The 23,570-nt window shown below is 40.1% G+C and overlaps 2 protein-coding genes across 5 annotated transcripts in view; both read left to right on the top strand.

Annotated features, from left to right (window-relative positions):
- Positions 1 to 1,642: 1,642 nt before the first annotated feature.
- On the top strand, positions 1,643 to 8,111 carry vps72a (vacuolar protein sorting 72 homolog a). Its single transcript, XM_047382932.1, has 6 exons — positions 1,643 to 1,996; positions 3,857 to 4,009; positions 4,588 to 4,708; positions 4,855 to 5,031; positions 6,488 to 6,632; positions 6,972 to 8,111. Exons 1-6 carry the CDS (start codon positions 1,880 to 1,882, stop codon positions 7,360 to 7,362), a joined length of 1,104 nt encoding a protein of 367 aa, XP_047238888.1. The 5' UTR covers positions 1,643 to 1,879; the 3' UTR covers positions 7,363 to 8,111.
- A 12,286-nt stretch (positions 8,112 to 20,397) lies between these two features.
- Positions 20,398 to 23,570, top strand: part of LOC124879749 (ras/Rap GTPase-activating protein SynGAP-like) — a 91,691-nt gene continuing 88,518 nt past the window's right edge. For 3 of the 4 annotated variants that reach the window (XM_047384475.1, XM_047384477.1, XM_047384476.1), the window contains exons 1-2: positions 20,398 to 21,272; positions 21,448 to 21,525. In XM_047384475.1, coding sequence (XP_047240431.1) covers positions 21,253 to 21,272; positions 21,448 to 21,525 — 98 coding nt within the window. In that variant the 5' untranslated portion in view covers positions 20,398 to 21,252. Of the gene's footprint in view, positions 21,526 to 23,570 lie in introns of all 4 variants that reach the window. The other variant, XM_047384478.1, reaches the window with a different exon arrangement.

Below are 23,570 nucleotides of genomic sequence, written 5' to 3' on the forward strand. Positions count from 1 at the left end.
TTTCAAATGAAAGATAAAATGATAAACCTGGTCAGATACCTTTGCAGCTTGGTTTAGGTCATTTATATATATAAAAAAGACAACTTAATATTTAGTTTCAGAACATTACTAAAACTGAATGAGGCTATGTTCAAAATGGTTATTACTCTTTATTCTGAAATTACAGCCCAATGTTTAGTTGATTTTTTCTTTTTTCATATATGGCCTTTTGATCAACATTTTTAACCCCTTTAAAATCTGTTAAGCTTAAGCTGGGAAGCATCGTCTCCTACACAAGAACCATCAGCAGAAGTGTGTTCTTTCACTTGTCCTCCCTGTACACAAATGACTGCATCTCAGCGGACCCGTCTTTGAAACTCCTGAAGTCAGCTGGTTCACCGGTGCGGTCAGAACCAACTCAAACCTACCTGCTTACGACTGTGGGGATGATGGCAGACTTCCAGAAACAGGACAGGTCTGGACTGCAACAAACAAGTAGGTCTGCAGAAAGGATCATCAGGGCTGACTTTCCTATCATTTAGGACCTGTACAGGTTTAGGGCCAGGAAAAGGGCAGTTAACATCTCTGCAGACCCCTTACATCCTGGTCACAGTATATTTAGACTTTTACTTTAAGATCAGTCCTACAGAGGCTATTAGCAAAAACCATCCACCACAGAGACAGTTTCCATCCGCTTGGTTTCCCTCTAATGAACAAAATGAACACCTTACAGCCAGGGTTGTCAGCTACTCTGCTGTGAAACTAACTAACTAACTAACTAACTAACTAACTAACTAAATAAATAAATAAATAAATAAACATAGTTAATTTAATTTAAAAGATATTGATAGGACATTAATCATCTATTCATGTGAGGAGGATTTAGAGCTGAATCTTGTAGTGAAAGTTTCTATGTTGATTACCTTAATAAAATTAATAACTCATAAATATAACAAAAAATATGTTAATACTACATTTCTATGGTTTTCAGAGTGGATTACATTAATATAAATAAATAAATGTATTTTCCAACTTCTAAGCTGGAGACCAAGGGTTTGGAGCTGAAAAAAAGCATCCAGCAGGGCAAGTTTCGTATATTTCATAAAACAAATCTGAAAAATTCAAATGGAATAACAGTTTATTTTATTTTGGCTTAATTTTTGTTTTCCTTTTGACATTCACTGCCACAATAGACACTTATTTATTGATTAAATGTATTGATGTAATCAATCAAAACCGTTTACATTGTCCAGACTTTAACAGAACAGTGTCAAAACTTTAAAATCATATTGAATAAATTAGAATATTATTGAAAAGTTTTTTATTTTTAATTATCCACAGACTGATGTCTTAAATCCTTTTATTTGTGTTAATTATGATGATTTACAGATGACGGAAACGATATTTAATGTTAGAATCAGATCAATGATAAAACATTTTTAATGTTTAATGTTAAATTTGGGCTTAATGAAACGTATGTTTACTATTTTCTTAAAGGTTGTTAGTTTCAAAAAGGTAATTTTAGTCTGATAAACGAGCCTCGTTGGAACGCATATATTAATTTATTGAATATAACTTTTTGGTCAAAATCAACCGACCCGGTTCAGAATTCTTTTATTTTGAAAATCCATTGATGTGGTACCCCTGAAGTATATCAAATGACCCGGAAGTAAAAGCTTCCTTACCGTCCACGGTTGGGGTTAGCGGTTAGCTCCCTTTTTCGACTGTGTTTTTCTGTTGAATAAATTTACTTATTTGGTTGGGTGGACCTAGTGTGCTAGTTTATGATGAACTAAACATAATAAGAAATAGACAAATGTAGTTTATCAAAAGCAATAACGACCGCAAAACAGCAAGCAGCACAGACAAAAGCTAAGGTTGGTTAGCGTCGCTCAGAACTATGAGCCTGGCAGTTGGACGGGAACCGAGGAAGACTGCGGGAAACCGCATGTCTAAACTCCTGGATGCTGAGGAAGAGGATGAGTTCTACAAAACAACATATGGAGGCTTTAATGATGTGAGTAATTACACTTGACCCCCTCCCCAAAAAAAAAAAAAAAAACAAACCGAAACATCTTTGTAGGTTAGCATTAACCAGCCTAAGGTGAGGTAAACATTCAGCTGAAGCCTTTTTTTTTTTTTACTATTTTGTTTCGAACAATTGAAAGATCTTATTGTCTTCTATTCATGATATTGTAGTAAATAATTAATTGGGAAATTATTGATATTTAGTACATTTTACACAGATTATTTACGGAATGTACACAAAATCTAAACAAAGTGTACAATTATCAAAATCTAAATAGGAAACCGTGTTTTGCTACTGCTGCTGTACATATCGTAACATTGATTATTACAGTTCCAATAATGTTACATTGTTCAGCTATCATTGTGCCAAAAATGTAGAACAACAGCAAAATTCAGAAGTTTTCAAATGCCTATTATGCAGAGTATTATCTCTTTTTTTTTTTTTTTTTTTACTGGTCTGCTCTTTATAGAGTATCTCAAGTATAACAGGCCAATATTATCTGGTTAATTAGTCAGGCTGTCTTTGGTAGACTTCCACCAGTTGTTGTTGAAAGTAGTCCTGGCTTAATAAGATAAATCAGTGCCTCGGGTTTAGTTTCCGTACCATGACTGTTCATGTTTCAATGTTTTAAAACAGGCCAAATATGTCTTTCTTGTAAGAGAGAAAAAAAGTTTAGTATCTTTAATTTAGCCAGCTGACTGGCAGTGTGCAAGAATTGATGGGAAAGTAGGAGTGCTGTTACTTTATGTTCTACACAGCCAGAGAAAACTCCTTGCTCCTGCCGTTTTGGTGAAAATTTGTATTAAAAGGACTTTAAACTGTAGGACCAGCAGGACACTAAATTATACTGTAATTGCTGTACTGAAGGAGTAACTGTTTAAAACCTCCATGTACATTGATTGTTGTGCCCATGCCTATTTCCTTCTGCCTTTTCATTTTTCCTGGTGATCAGAGTTTTTTCCTGTATCTTCGACCAGGACACATCTACGTTCTAGCGGTGTGAAGCATGCTAGCTGAAGCAGCCACTTTTCTTTTCTTCTGTGCCTCCAGAAATCTGGTAGCCGAGACATTTTAGAGGACTCACATGCATCATGTTTACAGAGCTGCTCCTCTTCTTCGCACACAGCCTCTGAAGAGTGGGCCCTTACTATAAATTATAACATTGGAGCTGCTTGTTCTGAGACCTACTGAATCAGAATCTGCTTTCTTTGCCAAGTTTGTGAAGACAAACAAGGAATTTGACTTTGGTTGCACTTTGCTACTGGTAGTTTGGAACTTATGTCCCTCTAAACTACAGCTGATTGAAGGCTCTATTAATCCCGGAGCCCAGATAGCAGTGTCCTGCTGACCGTCATCTGGGATCTGTCTCTTCCTGTTGGATTTATCGGAGGCTGTAGTGCCAGCTGTTCCTCAGTTTTACTGTCTGCATAACCACAGGTACGCTGTGCTGCTCACAGATACTCCTCTGTGTTTATTGGATAAACATTCTCAGGTCTGGCTGTTGTGCAAAAAAAGGGAAATATTTGCTTAATTTATTAGCAAGTTGATTATTCACCCTACCTTTTAATCTGTACATACTGAGAAATGCTAAAAGCAATGATTGCTTTGAGTTAGGGCTATAGTTGCTTTGTTTAATTTAACATATATGAATATGAATCTCGGAGCTCCATATTGAACATCTCTAGTTGTTTCATTTAGTAATTAATTGTTTTGCATTATTCTGACCACATTTTAATTGTATCGTCACTCAAAACCTTGGTGAAGCTCAACTAACCTGAATGAGCAATATTTACTCCCATTATTACTTCATCTTATGTTATCTGAATTGTTCCATTTGTTTTCACTCAGGAATCGGGAGATGACGAATATCACGGAGAGCACTCGGACACAGAGGACGAGGTGGACAGTGACTTCGATATCGACGAGGGTGACGAGCCAGACAGCGACCAGGAGGAAGATGCTCCTCGGAGGAAGAGTCGGGTCGTCACAAAAGCTTATAAGGTATTTTATCAGCTTTCTACATTAAGTCTATTAGTCTTAAAACTATTCAAATCCATCAGAAATGACCTTATAGCATTCCTAAAACAAAGACATTTCCCTCACATTTTCATGAACATCAATTAAAAGAATAACCTGGATATCAAAACTGTCTTCATCAAACATATTTCTTGTTATGTCACGTGAATAAGTATTGACACAGCATCCCATCTGACCAAAGGTTAATTTCTATTTCAAATCAAATTAAATCAGTAATTTTATTGTATAGCTTATAGCATTCCACAAAAGGGGATAGCATCCCCTATGAATCTTTAACAGATTACTGTGAAAAATCAGGAGTATATGGGAAACATGTATAAGTGCAATAATATGAAGAGCTTATTCTTACATTAGATCATGGCTCATATGCTTCAATCCGCTCCCGTCACTATCACCTGCAGGGTCATCTTGTCTGGTGAAATCCTTAGCTGGGATGCAGTAATTTCTGGATTCACTGCTTTAGTTTGAACAAGCGATGTGATTTACATCTGCACGTTAGTAAGTAGTTCACTGTTTATGCTATTTTTGTTATTTAATCCAAGGAGCCCATTAAGGTGGCAAAACCCAAACCTAAAAAACCCAACGAGGAGCAGAAGAGAACTGAGAAAATCAAAGTGGAGCTTAAAAGGAGGATTCCTCAAGAATTTCAAGATTTTGCTGAAAGTAAGTCATAACTATTTTTTTTTCTCCTCAAATTATGTGCAAAAGTTCCAATAATCACAATAAGCACATGATTATTAGTATTGTTTTGAGTTCGGTCAGTTTTAGGTTTATAATTGAATGGCCTCTCCTCATATGTTGTTCTGTAGCTCGGAAGTCTGTGCGACAGTCCACCAGCGAACACACGAGGAAAACCAACCTGCGCTTACAGGAGCGTCAGGATGCTCCTCGGAGACGGAGAGGCGCTCACCGGGACCGACCTCTGACTCAGGAAGAACTGCTGGCGGAGGCTAAAATCACTGCTGAGATCAACATTCGATCTCTGGGTGAGAACCTATCCAAACATGGATCATAGCTGATGAAACTCTGCAGGAGTAATAATGCATACGGATGAAAGTAATGACGACAGAAACGCTGCGTAATAAATTGGATTAAATGTTTTCCTTTGAACTTTACATGAAACAGATGCTTACTCATCCAGCCAAACATCTGGACTTTTTATAAAAAAGATACATTCAGCATATGTTATGCTGCAATCTACTTTTATGTGAAAAGATGGCTATGGACCACTAAGCAACAGTTCAGTCCTTTTTTCCCATTAGCTCTTGATGTTGTGTGTGGTTCAGGATGGCTCACACAAGGAATGGGTCAGTTTTAGTCCCTGTTCTGGAAACGTTTGTGTGTGATGGCTCTTGACGCAATGCCTTGAGGTGTTTTCCCAAACCGTTGAGTTTGGGGGATTGCTGTTATCTCTACTGTTTGTGATGTGTGTGTGTGTATATATATATATATATATATTTTTTTTTTTTTTATGTTTTTCTTCCACCCAACTTTCCATTGATATTCTTGGACACAGCACTCTGTGAACAGCTAACTTATGTGTAGGGTCATTGATTGAAGGGTTGACATTGATTGTTCGCTAAGACTGCTGATATGACAACTGTCAAGTGGTCGTTGAGATAGCGTGGGCAAGAACATACTCGGTTTCTGTCTGTAAAAAAGTCATAAAAAGTCTAAAATTAAATAACCTAGATTTTAAATAATGTAAGTATATATCTTAATGTAAATTTTGTTCAATTTGTCCCTGTGTTCAATCGTTGCTTACCGTTTCTGTCTGTCTTACTTTAAATGTTGTCTTGAGAAATGCATGGCGGGTTATTCTTCAGTCTTTGTTTCATTTCTGGCTGAGAAATGTCGATGTTACTGCAAGGTCCGGACTCCTGAAACTATATGTAGTTTGTTTAGGGAATTAAAATAAAAACATTCCTATTACATTATCTAACGTCACACATTAGTTATCGATTAAGTAAGTTATTAGGCAAAAGCACTTTTTAAATTATCTGCTGTAATCCTGTTTGGTCCTAAATTACCATCAGATGGGCGTTTTTAAACGGTATTTAATTAAACTCATTGAAAATGGCAGAAACCTACCAGGACATAACCGTTCTGTTAGAAATCTCCAAATTTTCCGGGTTTTATGTAATATTTAAATTATGTGCGAAATTTTATTTAGGGTTTTCATCAGCGGTAAGCCACAATCATCAAAACCAAAAGAGATAAAATATATGAAACACAAAACAATGTAAATCTATAAAATATATTTGTTTCACATGTTAAAATAACCATTTCATTATTTTAAATTTTCCTTTAGGATTAATGACTTCTTTCAGTTGAATTGAATATTCTTAGTAATTAAGATGCATGTATTTTGTTTATATTATCCACATGTTTTATGTAATATCTATTCAATCACTAAATGTGTTGCCGGTTTCTCTTTTGTAGAGAACTACGAACGTTTGGAGGCAGACAAGAAGAAACAGGTCCACAAGAAGCGACGTTTTGAGGGGCCGACCATCCGCTACCATTCGGTCCTGATGCCCCTGGTTTCTCACTCGCTCCTTAAAGAAGAAAATGTTGACGTGGAGGGGTATGTGTTGTCACAAGTCACACTTATTTAATATTTATTTCTTCTTTCATATATGTATTATTTGTCTGCAACTAGTATAATCTGCTTCATGAATATTTAATCCTTTCTAGGTTAACGTATGCCAAAATTTTATATCATGTTTAGCTGTTATGCAATTTAGTAAGAAGGTTTATTATGTTTTCAAATCTCCGGCAGAGGTATCTGTTGGGCTTCCCTGGGCTTTCATCAAAGCAAGAGATTAAATAAAAACTTGATGAGGAAAATATTAAAGTAAATCCTCTTCTTTTTAAATAAAGTGCAAACAACAGTTATTGATGGTCCTAATCCCATTTTCCACAGGCTGGATCAGGACATCTCTCAGACAGCACCACAGAATCCTGCCACACCTTCCCATCTTCCCACCGGAGGCCTTTGCTCCCGGACTTACATAACGTTCAGCGATGACGAAGCCTTTGATGCGGCCTTTCCTCCCAGCGGCCGGTTGGGCCCTCAGTTTCCGGTCCAGGAGATTTGCCCCGTCACGCACAAGACGGCGCTGTACCGAGACCCGGTCACGGACATACCCTACGCCAACGCACGAGCCTTCCGCATTATCCGAGAGGCCTACCGCAAATATGTGGCGGCTCACGGGTTTCCGAGCAGCTCAGGAGGAGGCGCAGGAGGGGACTGCTCTGTGATGAAGGGGGTCCGCCAGAAAATGGTCGTCAAACAAAGTGGAGTTACCACATAGAGTGTGTCTTCCTTTTTTCATCTGTTTAAAGTGTATGTTTTTACTGGACAATCTGCAGATGCACGGATTGAACAGAAGTGTTTCATGCAATCTAAACTGTCTTCATACAATAAAATGAGCTCTTTGGATTGAAGCCCCTCTTTAAAAGCAACATCGACTCAATCAAGCTGTTGCTGTTTGGCCTAATGGGTCCCTGTAGGAAGAATTGCATTTCAGTGATATTCTTGATTGAAGGATGAATGATTAAAAATAGTATACAGAATCCCTGCACAGTCTGGAATGGTATGGAATGTGATTTCAGTGTTTTTCCAATTCTAGATAAGTATTGAAAAGGAAAAATGTAGTTTGGAAAAATATATGTACTTCCAGACATTCCCTATTATCTTCTCTTTCTTGCTTGTTCTAGTTCATGTCCGTCATTTTTCCTTTGTGCTCTTACTTCCTTCCCAACTTGCATCTCTCCTTTCTTTCTCGATTACTTGTGTGCTTCCTTTTTGCATTCTTTGTATCCTTCTCATTTCTTTCCTTGTGGCCTTTGGAAAGTTCACTCTGGAAAAGTCTGGATTTTTAAAAGAAAAATGTGAATGCAGTTTGTTTTAATCAATTTCAAGTTGATTTGTGTCTTCATACCTGCAATTTGAATTTGCTTTTGTTTGACTTCAAAATTCACCTTTTTTTACAGGTAATTATTTTGTACCTCGTATAAGTGATTACATAAAAAAATTAAAAATAAACATTTGAAACTATGATTTAATTGTTTGCCTTGGTATTTATCAAATGTAGCAGTGAATGAATTTGGATACCAAAGAAACCTGAAATGCATCTTTTACTGGTTTTAAAAAACCCAAATATGTTATATGCAGACCCCAACTGATCTTTGTTATCAAACAGTCCAGTCAAATTCAGTTTATTTTTGAAATTGATTAAAAGATTTTCTATTTAAGGAAACCCAGCAGATTGCATTGGGTCAGTGACTTGCAACATTCATTCCTCCTGGGTGAGCATGTAGTGACAGCGGAGAGGAAAACTCCCCTTTAACAGGAAGAAACCTCCAGCAGAACCAGGCTCAGTGTAAGCGGCCATCTGCCACATATGAAGGATGCTACAAAGTCAACAACACAATACAAGCAACTGTCCACTGTTTGTACATTCTCGCCCAGGAGGAGTGATTGTTGCAAGTTGGTGGCTTGATCCAATCTACTGGGTTTCCTCAGGTAGAAAACCTTATAACCAATTTAAATATGACTGAATTTGACAGCATTGTTTGCTAACTTGACTGAACGATTGGATTAAATTGACCTTTTAGGTGAAGTGCCTTGAGACGATGTGTGAATCTGTGCTATAAAAATAAACTGAAATGAATTAAACTGTTATATGTTCAAAGCTTGGGAGGTTGCTTTATAATCCAATCCTGGTTTAAGGTTCTCCACCAAAACTTTCTCCTTGACCTGTCTGCTGTGCTCGTCGACTTTATGCAGCTTTTTTTGCTCTAATGTTCTTTAACAAACCTCTGAGGCCTTCGCAGAACATCTGGATTTACAGGTCCTTCTCAAAATATTAGCATATTGTGATAAAGTTCATTATTTTCCATAATGTCATGATGAAAATTTAACATTCATATATTTTAGATTCATTGCACACTAACTGAAATATTTCAGGTCTTTTATTGTCTTAATACGGATGGTTTTGGCATACAGCTCATGAAAACCCAAAATTCCTATCTCACAAAATTAGCATATCATTAAAAGGGTCTCTAAACGAGCTATGAACCTAATCATCTGAATCAACGAGTTAACTCTAAACACCTGCAAAAGATTCCTGAGGCCTTTAAAACTCCCAGCCTGGTTCATCACTCAAAACCCCAATCATGGGTAAGACTGCCGACCTGACTGCTGTCCAGAAGGCCACTATTGACACCCTCAAGCAAGAGGGTAAGACACAGAAAGAAATTTCTGAACGAATAGGCTGTTCCCAGAGTGCTGTATCAAGGCACCTCAGTGGGAAGTCTGTGGGAAGGAAAAAGTGTGGCAGAAAACGCTGCACAACGAGAAGAGGTGACCGGACCCTGAGGAAGATTGTGGAGAAGGGCCGATTCCAGACCTTGGGGGACCTGCGGAAGCAGTGGACTGAGTCTGGAGTAGAAACATCCAGAGCCACCGTGCACAGGCGTGTGCAGGAAATGGGCTACAGGTGCCGCATTCCCCTGACCTGGGCTACAGAGAAGCAGCACTGGACTGTTGCTCAGTGGTCCAAAGTACTTTTTTCGGATGAAAGCAAATTCTGCATGTCATTCGGAAATCAAGGTGCCAGAGTCTGGAGGAAGACTGGGGAGAAGGAAATGCCAAAATGCCAGAAGTCCAGTGTCAAGTACCCACAGTCAGTGATGGTCTGGGGTGCCGTGTCAGCTGCTGGTGTTGGTCCACTGTGTTTTATCAAGGGCAGAGTCAATGCAGCTAGCTATCAGGAGATTTTGGAGCACTTCATGCTTCCATCTGCTGAAAAGCTTTATGGAGATGAAGATTTCCTTTTTCAGCACGACCTGGCACCTGCTCACAGTGCCAAAACCACTGGTAAATGGTTTACTGACCATGGTATCACTGTGCTCAATTGGCCTGCCAACTCTCCTGACCTGAACCCCATAGAGAATCTGTGGGATATTGTGAAGAGAACGTTGAGAGACTCAAGACCCAACACTCTGGATGAGCTAAAGGCCGCTATCGAAGCATCCTGGGCCTCCATAAGACCTCAGCAGTGCCACAGGCTGATTGCCTCCATGCCACGCCGCATTGAAGCAGTCATTTCTGCCAAAGGATTCCCGACCAAGTATTGAGTGCATAACTGTACATGATTATTTGAAGGTTGACGTTTTTTGTATTAAAAACACTTTTCTTTTATTGGTCGGATGAAATATGCTAATTTTGTGAGATAGGAATTTTGGGTTTTCATGAGCTGTATGCCAAAATCATCCGTATTAAGACAATAAAAGACCTGAAATATTTCAGTTAGTGTGCAATGAATCTAAAATATATGAATGTTAAATTTTCATCATGACATTATGGAAAATAATGAACTTTATCACAATATGCTAATATTTTGAGAAGGACCTGTATACTCAGGTTACGTTTACAGATAGATTGACACCTTTTACTAATTTGGTGATGTCTGAATTGTTAATTGTTTGTGCTGGATTTTATTTAGGGATATCAGAGTAAGGTGAGCTGAATACAAATGCACGCCACAATTATTAGATTTGTGAAAAATTCCGAAAACTACATATCCATTTTCTTCCAGTTCACAATAATACACTACTTTCTGTTGATCGAATCCCCTAAAGACAAATATGGTGGTGCATCTTTAAGAACCACAATGAAATACCAGACAAAACCTATTATTAGATGTTTGGATCTTCATTAAATGTTTAAATTAAAACATTTTATTCTGCAGTCTGCAGCTGAAATTATTCAGAGAGCCAACTGAAACTTTGTTGAGTGTTTATCCTCATAATTGATCTCAAATTATAGTGCTTTTCTGACTAAATGTTGGGATTTACTTTATTGCTGTGTCTGAATATTTGTGTGAATTTTACATTACAAATTTAACTGATCAGTAAATAAACCCAGACTTCTATCAACACATTGACAGTGTTAAAGAAATAAGGATAATACTTCATCAAAGTTGAACCGCTCGCTGTCTTGCCCTGCAGAACTCTGTATTTAAATGAAGCAGACAGCGAGCAAACATTTTAAAAGTGCGTTTGCTTTATGGTTAATAGCAGATAATTGCCTGAGCTTCAGCCCTGAACAATGGAGCTATGCTGATCCCTTAGGGGCTTTAGATTAGCTTTTCTATTTTTATTCTCAGTGTACAATGACCAAATAAGAAAGTCGCCCCTCAGCATTTCAGTAATGTGGAACCTTTGCCCTCCCATGTTGCTAACTAAGAATCATTCCTGCAGCTTTTCACCATCTAGACCAGCTTTAGCCTTCAGAGAAGGTCGACCTTGAAAAGGTTTTTTTGTAATTTTGCACTCTTATCGGCTTGGACCAAAGCAGATCGATCAGAGGAAGATGTTAACTTTTCTTTGAAAGATCCATTAATTCTGAACTGATGCTGCTGTCAACATTATCATAATCCTCTCTAACAGATTTTCTTCTGTTTTCATTTTTGCGACGTGAGAATCAGGTTTTATGATAACTTAACTTTGGGTTATTTTAAACCTGTTTTGGTGGATTTTACCCATATATTACATTATAATTAAACTAAGAATATAGAGCTTAACAAGTAGAAAAACATTACTTTTAGTCAATCAATCATCAACCAATCAAGATGAAACCCCTCTCCTCGGCACTCATCTTCAACTTATTTTGGTGGATCTCACAGCGATCCCACCCCAGAGGGGACACACAGTCCCTCCATCATCTTCTGGATCTGCTCTGGGGTCTCCTTCCAGTAGGACATGCCTGGAAAACCCCTAAAGGTAGGTGTCCACAAGTCACCTTGATTATATGCTTGAACCTCCTCAACCGATTCCTTTTGATGCAGAGGAGCAGCGGCTTTACTCAGACTTTCCCTTGAATGACAGAGCACCACGCCTTATCTCTAAGAGTGAGCCCAGTCACCCTTGGGCCATGATGCTGAAGGTCTTGACTCCAACAGAACCGCATCATCGAAAAATAGCAAAGCGGAGACCTTGAGGTTTCCAAACCAGACAGCCTGGTAACAGGAGGCAGCCTGGGCGTAGTCCAACATGCACCTGGGAGGAAAATCAACTTTGTGGCAAGCATGTTGAGACCTCTTGCTTTGGGTACCCTCCCTCAACACCCATTATAATCTACCTTGAGAGTCCTAAACCTTTTCCAGATCCACAAAATACATGTAGACTGGACAACCAAACTTCCCGCAGCAATGCCTTGAGGATAATGATCTGGTTCAAAGGTCCACAGCCAGGAAGGAAATCACACTGCTCCTCCTGAATCCAAGATTGAACCATTCCTCGGTGGCTCCTTTTCAACACATTGGAGAAGATTTTTGCAGGGATGCTTTGAAGCATGATCCCCCTGTAGATGGAACACTCAAGGTCCCATTCTCAAAGACAGGGTCCACAACTCTGGTTCTCCACTCCACATGCGTTGTCCCAATCCTGCATTTGGTGCTGAAGAGGCCTGCTAACCACAAAAGGTCAACAGCGTCTGCTGGGGATATTTTTAGCTACCTCTGCAACCTCTGCCATGGTGATGGACTTACCATTCTTAGAGATAGACAGGTCCATTTATCTCTCCTCAATATTTTGCAGAAAAACAGGTTGGGTTCATTCTGGTGGTGTCTTTTTGCTTTCAGGTAACGGAATCAGGCAAAAAAGAGCAGTTGGATTTTCTGAATGGTATAGGAAATACAGAAAACATTCCAATTTTGACATACAGTCATCCAATATTTGTTTCTGTAGAGCCTAAGGCCCAAATCTCACAACCATAGGTAAGAGGTGGAACATAGACCAGTAAACCAAGAGCTGTGCTTTTTGGCTCAGCGCTTTCTTCAGAAAAACAGGCATGGAGGCACTTTTTGTTCTCACCACAGGATTTTAATTGGGTCAAGGTCTGTACTTTGACTGCGTCATGACAATGCCTTGATTATTTGGATTTTTCTGCCATTCTGGTGTAAATTTACTGGTATGAGATGATGTCTTGTTGAAGACCCAATTTTCAGGTGCCAATCAATTCCGAACACAATGAAACTGACACCAGTGAAAGTTACAAAAATTCAAAGATGTTTTATCCTAAATTTCAAAGCATATCTTAGCACACATTGGATCCACATTGCATACTTTGTGTCACTATTATTAATTCTTCACAGTAATACATCAAACCAGGCTATATTAGCTGAAAGCTGACGCATAGCTGACAGTGAAGGAACTATTACACCAAACAGTGTTATTGTGGTGTCACTTTACACTTGTACCAATAAACAGAGACTGCACTGAAAAAAAAAGATTTTATTGTGCTGTTTAAACTCCACCAACCTCAACACCAGTTATTTGAAAGCAGCTGCCTCCCACACACTTTGTCACTTGCTTTGGTGAGGAATAAAAAAGACCAAACGTCCTAATTCAAAAATAACAAGCCATCCCTTCAAGCACTGATGATGAATTCAGCGTCAAGCTGGGCCAACATCTCTGCCGGATCGACAACCGCATATATATTTACATATATGCATTTAAACATTCAGCCAGTAGTGTTTTTGTATCATAGATCCTTCACACATTCCTCCAATCCTCTCCTACAACAGGGCGGTGAATGCTTTGTCTCCCACATACTGCACTCTGCATATGGCACCAAATGAACAGTTTACACAATAGGAAGAGAGCGAGCTGCATTATGGCTCGTTCTAGTGTGGTAGTTGCCATGGAGAGGAGTGTAGGTGGTGTACTCCGTGCTGTACTCCTTCTCGGTGTCCTCTCCCCCCTTTTCTCTGTTGCCCACCCTCTCTGTTCTGCTATGTGCAACATTCGTGCAACTTTCAATCCTTGGTATTTACTTAGAGGTCGCTGCTGGGATGCTAAATCGAATGCACCGAGCTGTTTTAACCGTGAGGTAATACTGACATAAAATGTAGGAAAAATGCACTTAAAAAAGGCTAACATTAGTAGTTCCATTTCCTGTTTTGTTAATTTAAAATATAAAATACCATAACTATAATGTATATGATTTTTGTGTTGTGTTGCCATCTTTTCCCTGAAATCCCCATAAAAAACATCCTAACAAATAGTTTTTCCCCAGATTTATTTTACCTGTTTGTTTCTTGTTGACTACCCAAGTCCTCCTGTATGTTGTGATTTATCAGTCCTTTCCTTTCTGCGCAAAGGCTATTCTTTTATCTGTTTCCATGGAGATTTTTAGTGTGTGTGCATTTATGGTGACTGAGATTTGTGAGTGAAAAGAGTAAGGATGTTTCATTTCCAGTTTGGCGGACGGCATCAACCAGTCGAGTGTACCAAGATAGGTTTTACTTTTTTGTGTTTGGTGTAAGAATTACAAACAATACATACATGCATTGTATCTCCCTTATTTTGCAGATTTTTTCCCCTGTGTTTTACAAATATATGAAAATGTCTAGTTAATTTTAATATCTGACAAAAAAACATTTTTTTTAATTTTTATTCTTTTTTAAAGAAACCGTATTAGAAACTGCTTTGGGATTATTTTGATTGTTATGGACACGGAGATGGAAACGAAAAGGAAAAAATAAGAGACAAGAAGGAAAGAGAGGTGGGGCAAAAAGGAAAAAGGGAGAGAAGGAGAAAAGAATGGAAGAGAGAAAGAAGGATGAAGATAACACCCTGCTTGCTTCTACACCTGGAGAAACATATATAATAACAGCATTGTTACCAAAAAGTGCACGGTACTAATGAATGCAAGATGTATATAGTGGTAACCTCAATCTAAACACATGTAGGTTTGAGTGTGAACATGCTTGTGTATGCAAGATTTCTCTATAAAAATATGCAATAGCGAGAGTGAGGAGCAACAGACCTGCCCCCCTGGACCTGAGACAGACACGGAGGAGATCCGAACCACAAAATTCCAAAGGCTGCCCAGAGTATGGGAACTGTAGGAGAACCACTGCCGGGATTACCACAACCCCCTAAACTGGGCCTAAACTGACCCAGGAGAGGGAGGAGCCCAAGACCTAACCTGACACAAAAACAGGTACACACAGTCACACTCACACATTCCTACCCTCATGCTTACACATAAAAACACTCACACCCATGCACCCAACATAACGACACACAACAATGGATGCCGTACACTCACTCACACGCCCCCATACATACTCTGTACTCCCAGGTCCAGAGTATGACCCCGACCCGCCACCCTGACCCCAGTCCCCAACGTCCCCCATCACCATCCGGAGAGGGGACCATTACAAAAGAGGAGACTTCCTGGTCCAAATGAGCCTACCAACCAGAGCCGCCACAGGAGGAAACAGTCCCAACCCCCCAGTGAATTCAACCCCATGAGCCCCCAACCCCCCCATGAACCCCAACATGAATCTCTCTACAGGGCCACCCCCAACCGGGATAAAGATAGCGAACACATGGCCCTGAACCCAAATGCCATGAATTCCCTCCCCACAGGGACACACCCCACAGATGAGCTCCATCCCCAAAATGCCAACGAATATACACCCACACAGCGTAACCTCCACACACAGCCCTGCTCCAAGAACCACACATACTGCCCCCACCACACAATGGACCGCAACGGCAAGGTAAGGGGCCTGCACAATGCCACCCCGGCCTCCGCCCACAGGCACAACAGAGCAGACACCACCGAGCACCGTGCTCACAATGGAACCCCCGATCCCACACCAAGGCGGGACAAACTCACCCTGCAAGAGGTCCCTGGCCAGCGGCATGTGAACCGGGGCCGGTGGCCCCCACCACATCCCCTGCAACCACACAAACACACCACATCACTGCCACAGCATAGATAGCCTAGGGAGAAACATTAACCAGCTCAGCTCCACCATCACCGCTCAGCCAATTCAAATGCCGGTTACCCCACATCCAAAACGAGGACATAACCCCACCACCCCACACGCTGCAACCCCTCCACACCACTCTCCAAACCCCCCCCCGGGACACAACCGCCAAGCCCGCCCAACCATCCGGCCAATGCCAGCAGCCCCAGCCTGCCAGTCCATGAGAGAGAAACATGTGCCAGCAGGGTAATTGGGCGGGGCAGCCCAACCGCTCCAGGCAGAGCATGATTTCAGGCCTAACAGTTTCTAAATTTTTTCATTCACAGAAATGTCCATAATTATTGGCTACCTTGGTAAAAATTTTTATAAAAGGCTTAAATTTAATCCATCTTTTACTCCAGAATGATCTCAGTGAAAAACAACTGCAGCCATCTGCCGGGCCAGAGGCACTGTCACCGACCGCCACACAATATTGAAGAGGCGTGTCAGCCACAATAGTTCCACAACATTCAGAGACTTGAGGTTCTCAGGGCAGGCCTCATCCACTCCTAAAGCATGCCACCGTGGAGCTTTTTAACCACCTCGGTGACTTACGCCTGGGCGATGAAAGAGCAAACCCACCCCAGCCCACAGCCTCTCCCCACAGGCCACTCCAGAGTAGAAGAGAGTCCAACCTCTCTCAAGTAGCTGGGTTCCAGAGCCCATGCTGTGTGTAGAGGTAAGCCTGACTATTTCTAGCCGACATCTCTCGACCTCCCGCACAAGCTCAGGTTCCTTTCCCCCAAGCGAGGTGACATTAAATGTCCCTATTCTATTCTATTCTATTCTATTCTATTCTATTCTATTCTAAAATAGAGACAATTTGTCAATTTTGTTGTTTCATTAGTTTGAAACATCTATTTATAAACTGTCAACAATTAGTTTTTTCAATTAGTTTTCTATTAATAGCCTTATACAAGGTCAACAAACACAACTTGATGACATGAAAACACTAACACGTGACATGGGTTTTCATTAAATATCAGCTCTGCAATGCACAAATTTCACAAATTTTTGTTTTATTTTTTCCAGATTCAGCCTTAATTCATTAATTCTGACCCTCCTAACGTTTGCAAATAAAGAGTGTCATTATTGTCTCAGATCCACAATTATAAGCCACATTTTGTTTGTGATATAAAGGAGGTTAAAAAAGCCCTAATGGGGTTACAAATTGTTTTCCAGGGATTTATAAAACATCATCTTTACATATACCCATGAACTGATCTATAACACATTGAGGATGTGACATAGGTATTATGTAACATGTTTACATAGCAGGTGTCAAAATCAACAACAGAACAATCGCTGTTGCCTCCACACATCTGGACCCAAATGGAGAGCTTTTTTCTTTCAGTGATGAGAAGAAAAACCCATTAGACTTTTAAAATGAGTCACCCGCAGATATGCATTAGTAGTCTGTGTTTGGGCCACTGGGATTCTTTGAACAACAAAAAGTGAGTACTTAAGAGTACTTAAGAGTGAGTCCTTATATTTACTTCCAAGCTCATCCTTTTTTAGTAAAGATGTGAAAACATTTCTTAAGTGGTGTTTATTCAAATGAGTCCTTGCATTTGCTACGTCTGATTGGCTTTTTGTGTTATATGCATTTACTGCTGTTCAAGAAGGAATAAAACAGGAAAGTCTCATTTTATTTTATTTAATTAGACTTCAACAGCCTCACAATATTTTTTGCCCCTGAGGTTAAAGGAGTCGACTTGGGGACTTTTTGCATGGAGTTTGCTTGTTCTCCGCATGCATACAAGGATTCTCTCCGGGTACTCCAGCTTGTTTGTTTGGAACACAAACAACTGCAACCTCTGGTGTAATTGACCTCAAAGGTGTTCAAGAAGGTTGAGGTCAGGCCAGTCAAGTTTCTCCACACCAAACTTTATACGACGATGGCAGCAGTGGCAGAGGTTCGTCCTGTAACCAGTGGGTTGCTGGATCCCCCACTCCGTCTGTCTGTCTCCGTTGTTGTGTTCTTGGGCAGGACACGTCACCTGCCTTGCCTGTCGATGGTTGATCAGAGGGCTCAGTGGTGCCGATTGTACGGCAGCCTCACTTCTGTCAGTCTGCCCCAGGGAAGCTGTGGCTACAATGTAACTTACCACTGGCATTGTGTGAATGGGTGGATGATTAGTGTAAACCGCTTTGGGGTTTCTGGGGACTTGATAAATTGCTATACAAGTGCAGACCATTTAGCATATACCATTTTAATGTGTCCCCTACATGGTTTGTGGTGAATAGCTTTGTTTCAACAACAACCTTCTTCTTGCCACTCTTCCACCAATTTGTGAATTCCATATTTTGGAGAGTACATGGCCAGTAGTTGTTCTATCAACTTATTAACCCACCTGAGCTGTGGATCTCTGCAGTTCCTACACAGTTACCATGGGTCTACTGGCCTCCTCTCTGAATAATGTTTGTCAAACTTGTCCTCTTGGATGAACGTCCATTTCTCTGTATGTTTCTAACTACCCTCTGAGGCCTTCACAGAACAGCTGAGATTAAATTACATACAGGCAGACTCTATTTATTAATTAGATGACTTCTTCAGGCACTTGGTTGCATTGAATCATGTTTTTGGACATTAAAGCAAGAAGGTCTGGAAAACATTCTCACCACACTTTTCAGTTTTTTATATGTAAACAATCTGGAAAGCCATGTTTTAAATCATTTACACATCACAATTATGCACTACTTTGTCTTAGGCCATCACTGGATTTTTAGATTAGGTAAAGAGAGTTTTTCGGTTTATCCTATTAAATGATAGAATTTTACTGGAATTTGTTGCATTTAAACAGCATAATAGAACACAATAAACCAATCTGAAAGTGTACACTGAAGCTAAATGCAGGAGTCTTGTAGCTGAGTCCATTTGCTTTAATTACAAACTTGAGATGAACTCACGACAAACCAGGTTTTTTTTTTAACACAGTGAGCCTGGGGCTTTTCAGCACCCTGGGGATCTTGTTATCAGAAATCGGAAGTGTCTGCTGACACAGAATGGGTTGTTTAAGTTTGGTTATTTCCCATTTTGTCGCAAGTACACTTTCGGCTGCCGATGGCATGGACTTGTTGAACTAAGGGGAGCTTACAAGAAGATTTGTGCAAGGGGACAAGTTCTGCTTATAGCAAGCACCAGTTTTTTAAAAGCATGTCTTTTTTTTTATTTATAAACTGATACTTACTTTAGGTGATGGGGTCTACAGGTGTATTTCCACACATGAAACATTTGATTTAGTCAGACAGTCACTCAATCAGTCATTTTCTATACTGCTCCTTCCATATTGTGTCGCGGGGAAGCTGGTGCCTACCTCCAGCAGTCTATGGGCGGGAGGAGGGGTAAACCCTGGACAGGTCGCCAATCCATTGCAGGGCAACACACAAACAACCAAGCACACACTCATTCACACACCTAAGGGCAATAAGAGAGACCAATTAACCTAACAGGCATGTCTTTGGACTGTGGGAGGAAACCGGAGTATCCAGAGAGAACCCACACATGCACGGGGAGAACATGCAAACTCCATGCAGAAAGAGCCCTGACCAGGAATCGAACCCAGGACTTTCTTGCTGCAAGGCAACAGTGCTACCAACTGCATCACCGTGCAGCCTCATTTGATTTAGTTCATTAATAAAATTTAAAAAAATGAAACCCATATCAAATAAATTAATCACACAGAGTGATATATATTAAACATTTACTTCTGTGAGTTTTGTTGATTATGACTTACAGCTGATTAAGTATCTTCAAATTCCAAATTCACCCACAACAAAACAATTAGTTTGTAGAAGCCATGTACTATATATTAGAGGGACAACTGATAATTTCAAGTTATTGCCGGTGTGTGTGTGCTTCCAATTAACTGAAAACATAATAATAGCATTGATATAATAACCACGATTGATAATAGTCATCATCATCATCATCATCATTTACATCAGTTTAGAATAGAACAATAAAACAAATTAACAGCTAAGGGTTAGGTAAAAGTAAAAGTAAGCAACTGAGTAAAATTCCTGTACTATTCTGGCTACTACCACACCACCACCATTACTACTACTACTACTTTCCTTCCACTCAACTTTCCATTAACGCGCCTGGATACAGCATTTAGCGGTTGCCTTTTGTGGCTCACCCTCCTAGTGGAGGGTTTCAATGACGGTCTTCCACATTTTGTTTATTAAATATACTATATTTGTTATGCAATATCCATTTTTTGAAGAAACTCGATTTTGGGATTTTTTCGTTAGCTGTAAGTCATAATCATCGAAATGAACAGACAATGCTTTACATTTGTAATTGAAACAGATGAACTTTCATTTATTTTCTAATTGATTGAGATGCCCCTGTGTTTCCACTGACGTTGGCTCATGTAAACGTTAGTTCTTCTTTCTATCATACATGTATGTTGTGCTTTGAAAATAATTTAAAGAATCTCTCTAGAGCTGGTTCTTAGTCGGGTGGACTCGGTTTCTTTTGGAGGCGTTGCATGGTTCCTGCTCACTATCTCCGCCCTCCGGGGGTAGAGACTTCTCCGCGCACCGAGCAATTTTTTACCTCCGAGCACCGCCGTTAAATCTAAATTAGGTGTTACTGCAAGCGCTCAAAAGGCCAATTCGGCATCACTTAAGAGCAAGATTCAGACCTCTTCGTTATTGCAGTTTTTTTGGATTATGGGGACGTCACTGTGTGCCAACTGCAGACGCTTGCCAAGATTAAACCATCATCCGAGGTAGAAGAAAGGATCACGATTTAGGAAAAAAAAAATACGTGCATGAATGCGATTTAATTTAATTTACTGATGCACGTATTTCTGTGACTAATCTCGTATTTGGACGCTTTTGGGGGGATTGGAGTGCGCAGTGAGCAGCAGAAGGGCTGTTTACAGCCCAGAGTTATTGGCATACTCTGCAATCATCATCATCATCATCATCATCACCATCTGATTGGTAACATTCATTCTAATATAACTGGCAAAAGCAGCTGTTACAGCTTCCTGCTGCTTTTAAAGCTAAGGTGTGTGAGAAACGATGAACCCGTCTGCTGCTGTGTAACGAGATAATTCCCAGATATAGGGGGGCAGTTTGGAGACTCATGCGCCCAGATCAAACAATTAAGATGACAAAAAGGGGTGATTGTCTCCATTACCGAGCTGGCTGCGTTGGGATTGCGTTGCATTTCGTCGGGGAACAGAGAGTAGAGGAAGAAGAGAGGAAGGAGAAGCAGAGGAGAGCAGCTGAGCCGCCTCTGACGGGCAAGCTGTGGCTTCAGTGATGGACTGAGCTGGAGTTGAAGGGATCACTGTCACAGCATCAGCATCATTTTTTTCCCCTCAGAAGCCTTCACTCTTAACAAAAACACCTATGGACACTCTGCAGCACAGGTGAGGATGAAGAGTTCCTGCCAGCAGTGAAATCCGACCAATTGGGCTAATGAATGAAATACTTAAAGCTTTTAGAGATTATACCTGGATCACCATCTCTGTAATGCCTTCACAAACGGATTTCTTCCGTGCACTGAGAAGGAATTAAGCCTCACAACCCTCCTCTTACCCTAAGTGCCCTGGAGACCCACCTGGATCCAGTCTGCACCCACAGATGTTCTGATTTCTTCTCCAGAAAGTCCTGTATTTTTGGGTAAGTGCCAACAAACGTGGGTGTATTGAGAGAAAAAAAAAAGTGGCTTGCAGGAATGCTTAATCTCACTGTGAAGTGTTTAAGGAGTGTTGAATTCAGCAGCACTAAGGAAGGTGTTAAACAAACCTTTACAGCCCGTATGTGAACAGAATAGATAGATAGTCCCGAAACTACAGGTCAGTGTATATATATATATACATATATATATATATTTCTTATGGCTGACACAAATTTATTTGCCTTTCATGTACAAGTTAGCGTCGGAACTGCAGCACGGCTAGCTGCTACAGGAAGTTAAAAGAGTAAACACACATGCACTGTTCAAATTTAACTTACATTATAGAATAATTTCACCCTGACCACTAACTCTAGCATTATCATGCCAATATTAACATTAGCATGTTGGTTATTTTGAATGTTGGGTAATCCGTTTCCTCTTGTCTATCTTATACCGATACCGCAACCCATGAATCTTTACGTGAATTGGGGTCATGACATCCGGACCCGCTTTGTTAAATATAAGCAAAGGGCCCCTACGGATTAGGGATTTGGGAATATCAACTTTACAGTTTGTTTGGGGTAATATAACCATGGCTACATCTTTATTTTTCAAAGATTGAGAGGATGACCTAAAGAAATTGTCTCGAATTATTCATTTCAACATATTTTCTGCTTGTCAATTTCATTGTTACTAACAAAGAACAAATGTAAAAAATAATATTTAATTAGATAATGACATTTTTAAATTCCTGTGAGCATATTAATTGTTTATTTGACTGGCAATTTTCTGCTGTAATGGGACAATGTGGTCAGGGATAAAAAGACCAGGAATTCGTGCACCATTGAATTATGATTAATTCAAAAAACAAACACTACATCATTCATTATTTCTTAAACCGAAATTTAGAACTGATCTGCTCTCAGCAATATGTTATTCTTTTAAAAAGCCAATGTATCTTTCTCTGCTGGTTGGTTGTACCCCAAGCATAGTGCCGGGTAAGGATTTTCCTCCACTGGAGAAAGGTTTTTCTGTAGTCGCCTACAGTTTAGATGCCGGTTAAACTCTGTTCCTTGTCTGTTGGTAGCAGATGGAAAAAAATCGACTGATCGCAGGAATTATCCCTTTCACTTTGCTTGGTCGCATCTGCTGAAGTTCATGCAGCAATGAGTGATATACTACCAGTCTTCATAGTAGGAAACCTCTAAAAAAAGTCGTTAGTCCCAGAATAGGCCACCGTTAGCTGTAGTGGAGAGATTCATGACTAAGGTCGACCGTGTGAGTTAGGCCTTTACCCCATTCATGGAACAATGCAAAGAGAAGGAAACTGAACAGCTCAGAAGGTTTATTTTTCTTCTGGGAGCAGGGATAGACAAGTGCAGCTTCCTGGCAACTAGATGATCTGTGAAATAATCTTATGTCTGTAGTCTAGGTCAGGTAGGTTTGTTCTCTGGTTGCATCCACCGTTACCCTCTGTCTCTATGTAAAACAAAAAATATCACTCAGCACTGCCCCCCTTTGCCTAAAAGAAGAAAAGCTGGGCCTGTAACGCATGTATACTCTACCAGTATCTATTTTATAAATTTATAAAGCACTTGGCTTCCTAGGTGTTAAAGTGCTATTGTATTTCATGCAAAATGAAACAATTTATATGTATGATGTAATGCATGATGCCTAAGCATGAATACCAATGCCAGGATAATTCCTTGATACTTTACTAATTAGTTTCTCAGGGGGCTCCACTGACACCTGTATGGACAACAGGGGGCCCTCTGCCAGCTTTATAATCTGTGAATTAGCTGACTCAATCAAAACAACAAAATGCGGGTGTTTCAGAGTTATAGTTGTCCAGTAAGCAGCTCATATGTTGTGAAAATGTTTAGCCAGGAAAGCTCCTTGCAAAACTAGCTGAAAAATATTACAGATATCTATTCAGTGAATTATTTATTTACTGCCGTGACAGTGTTCCTCCATCTCAGCTGGCATTCGATGTAGTTAATGTTTGGGTTTTCTGGATGGCCACAATCTTAATGGCCCATTATGTAGA

This window comes from Girardinichthys multiradiatus, chromosome 13 (genome assembly GCF_021462225.1).
Source record: "Girardinichthys multiradiatus isolate DD_20200921_A chromosome 13, DD_fGirMul_XY1, whole genome shotgun sequence".
Lineage (NCBI taxonomy): Eukaryota > Metazoa > Chordata > Actinopteri > Cyprinodontiformes > Goodeidae > Girardinichthys > Girardinichthys multiradiatus.

Bases quoted from the DNA above. Each gene is read 5' to 3' on its own strand.
- vps72a (XM_047382932.1), top strand. From the start codon at position 1,880: ATGAGCCTGGCAGTTGGACGGGAACCGAGGAAGACTGCGGGAAACCGC. The intron at 5,032-6,487 runs GTGAGAACCTAT...TCTCTTTTGTAG, and splicing joins GATCAACATTCGATCTCTGG to AGAACTACGAACGTTTGGAG. The intron at 6,633-6,971 runs GTATGTGTTGTC...CATTTTCCACAG, and splicing joins GAAAATGTTGACGTGGAGGG to GCTGGATCAGGACATCTCTC.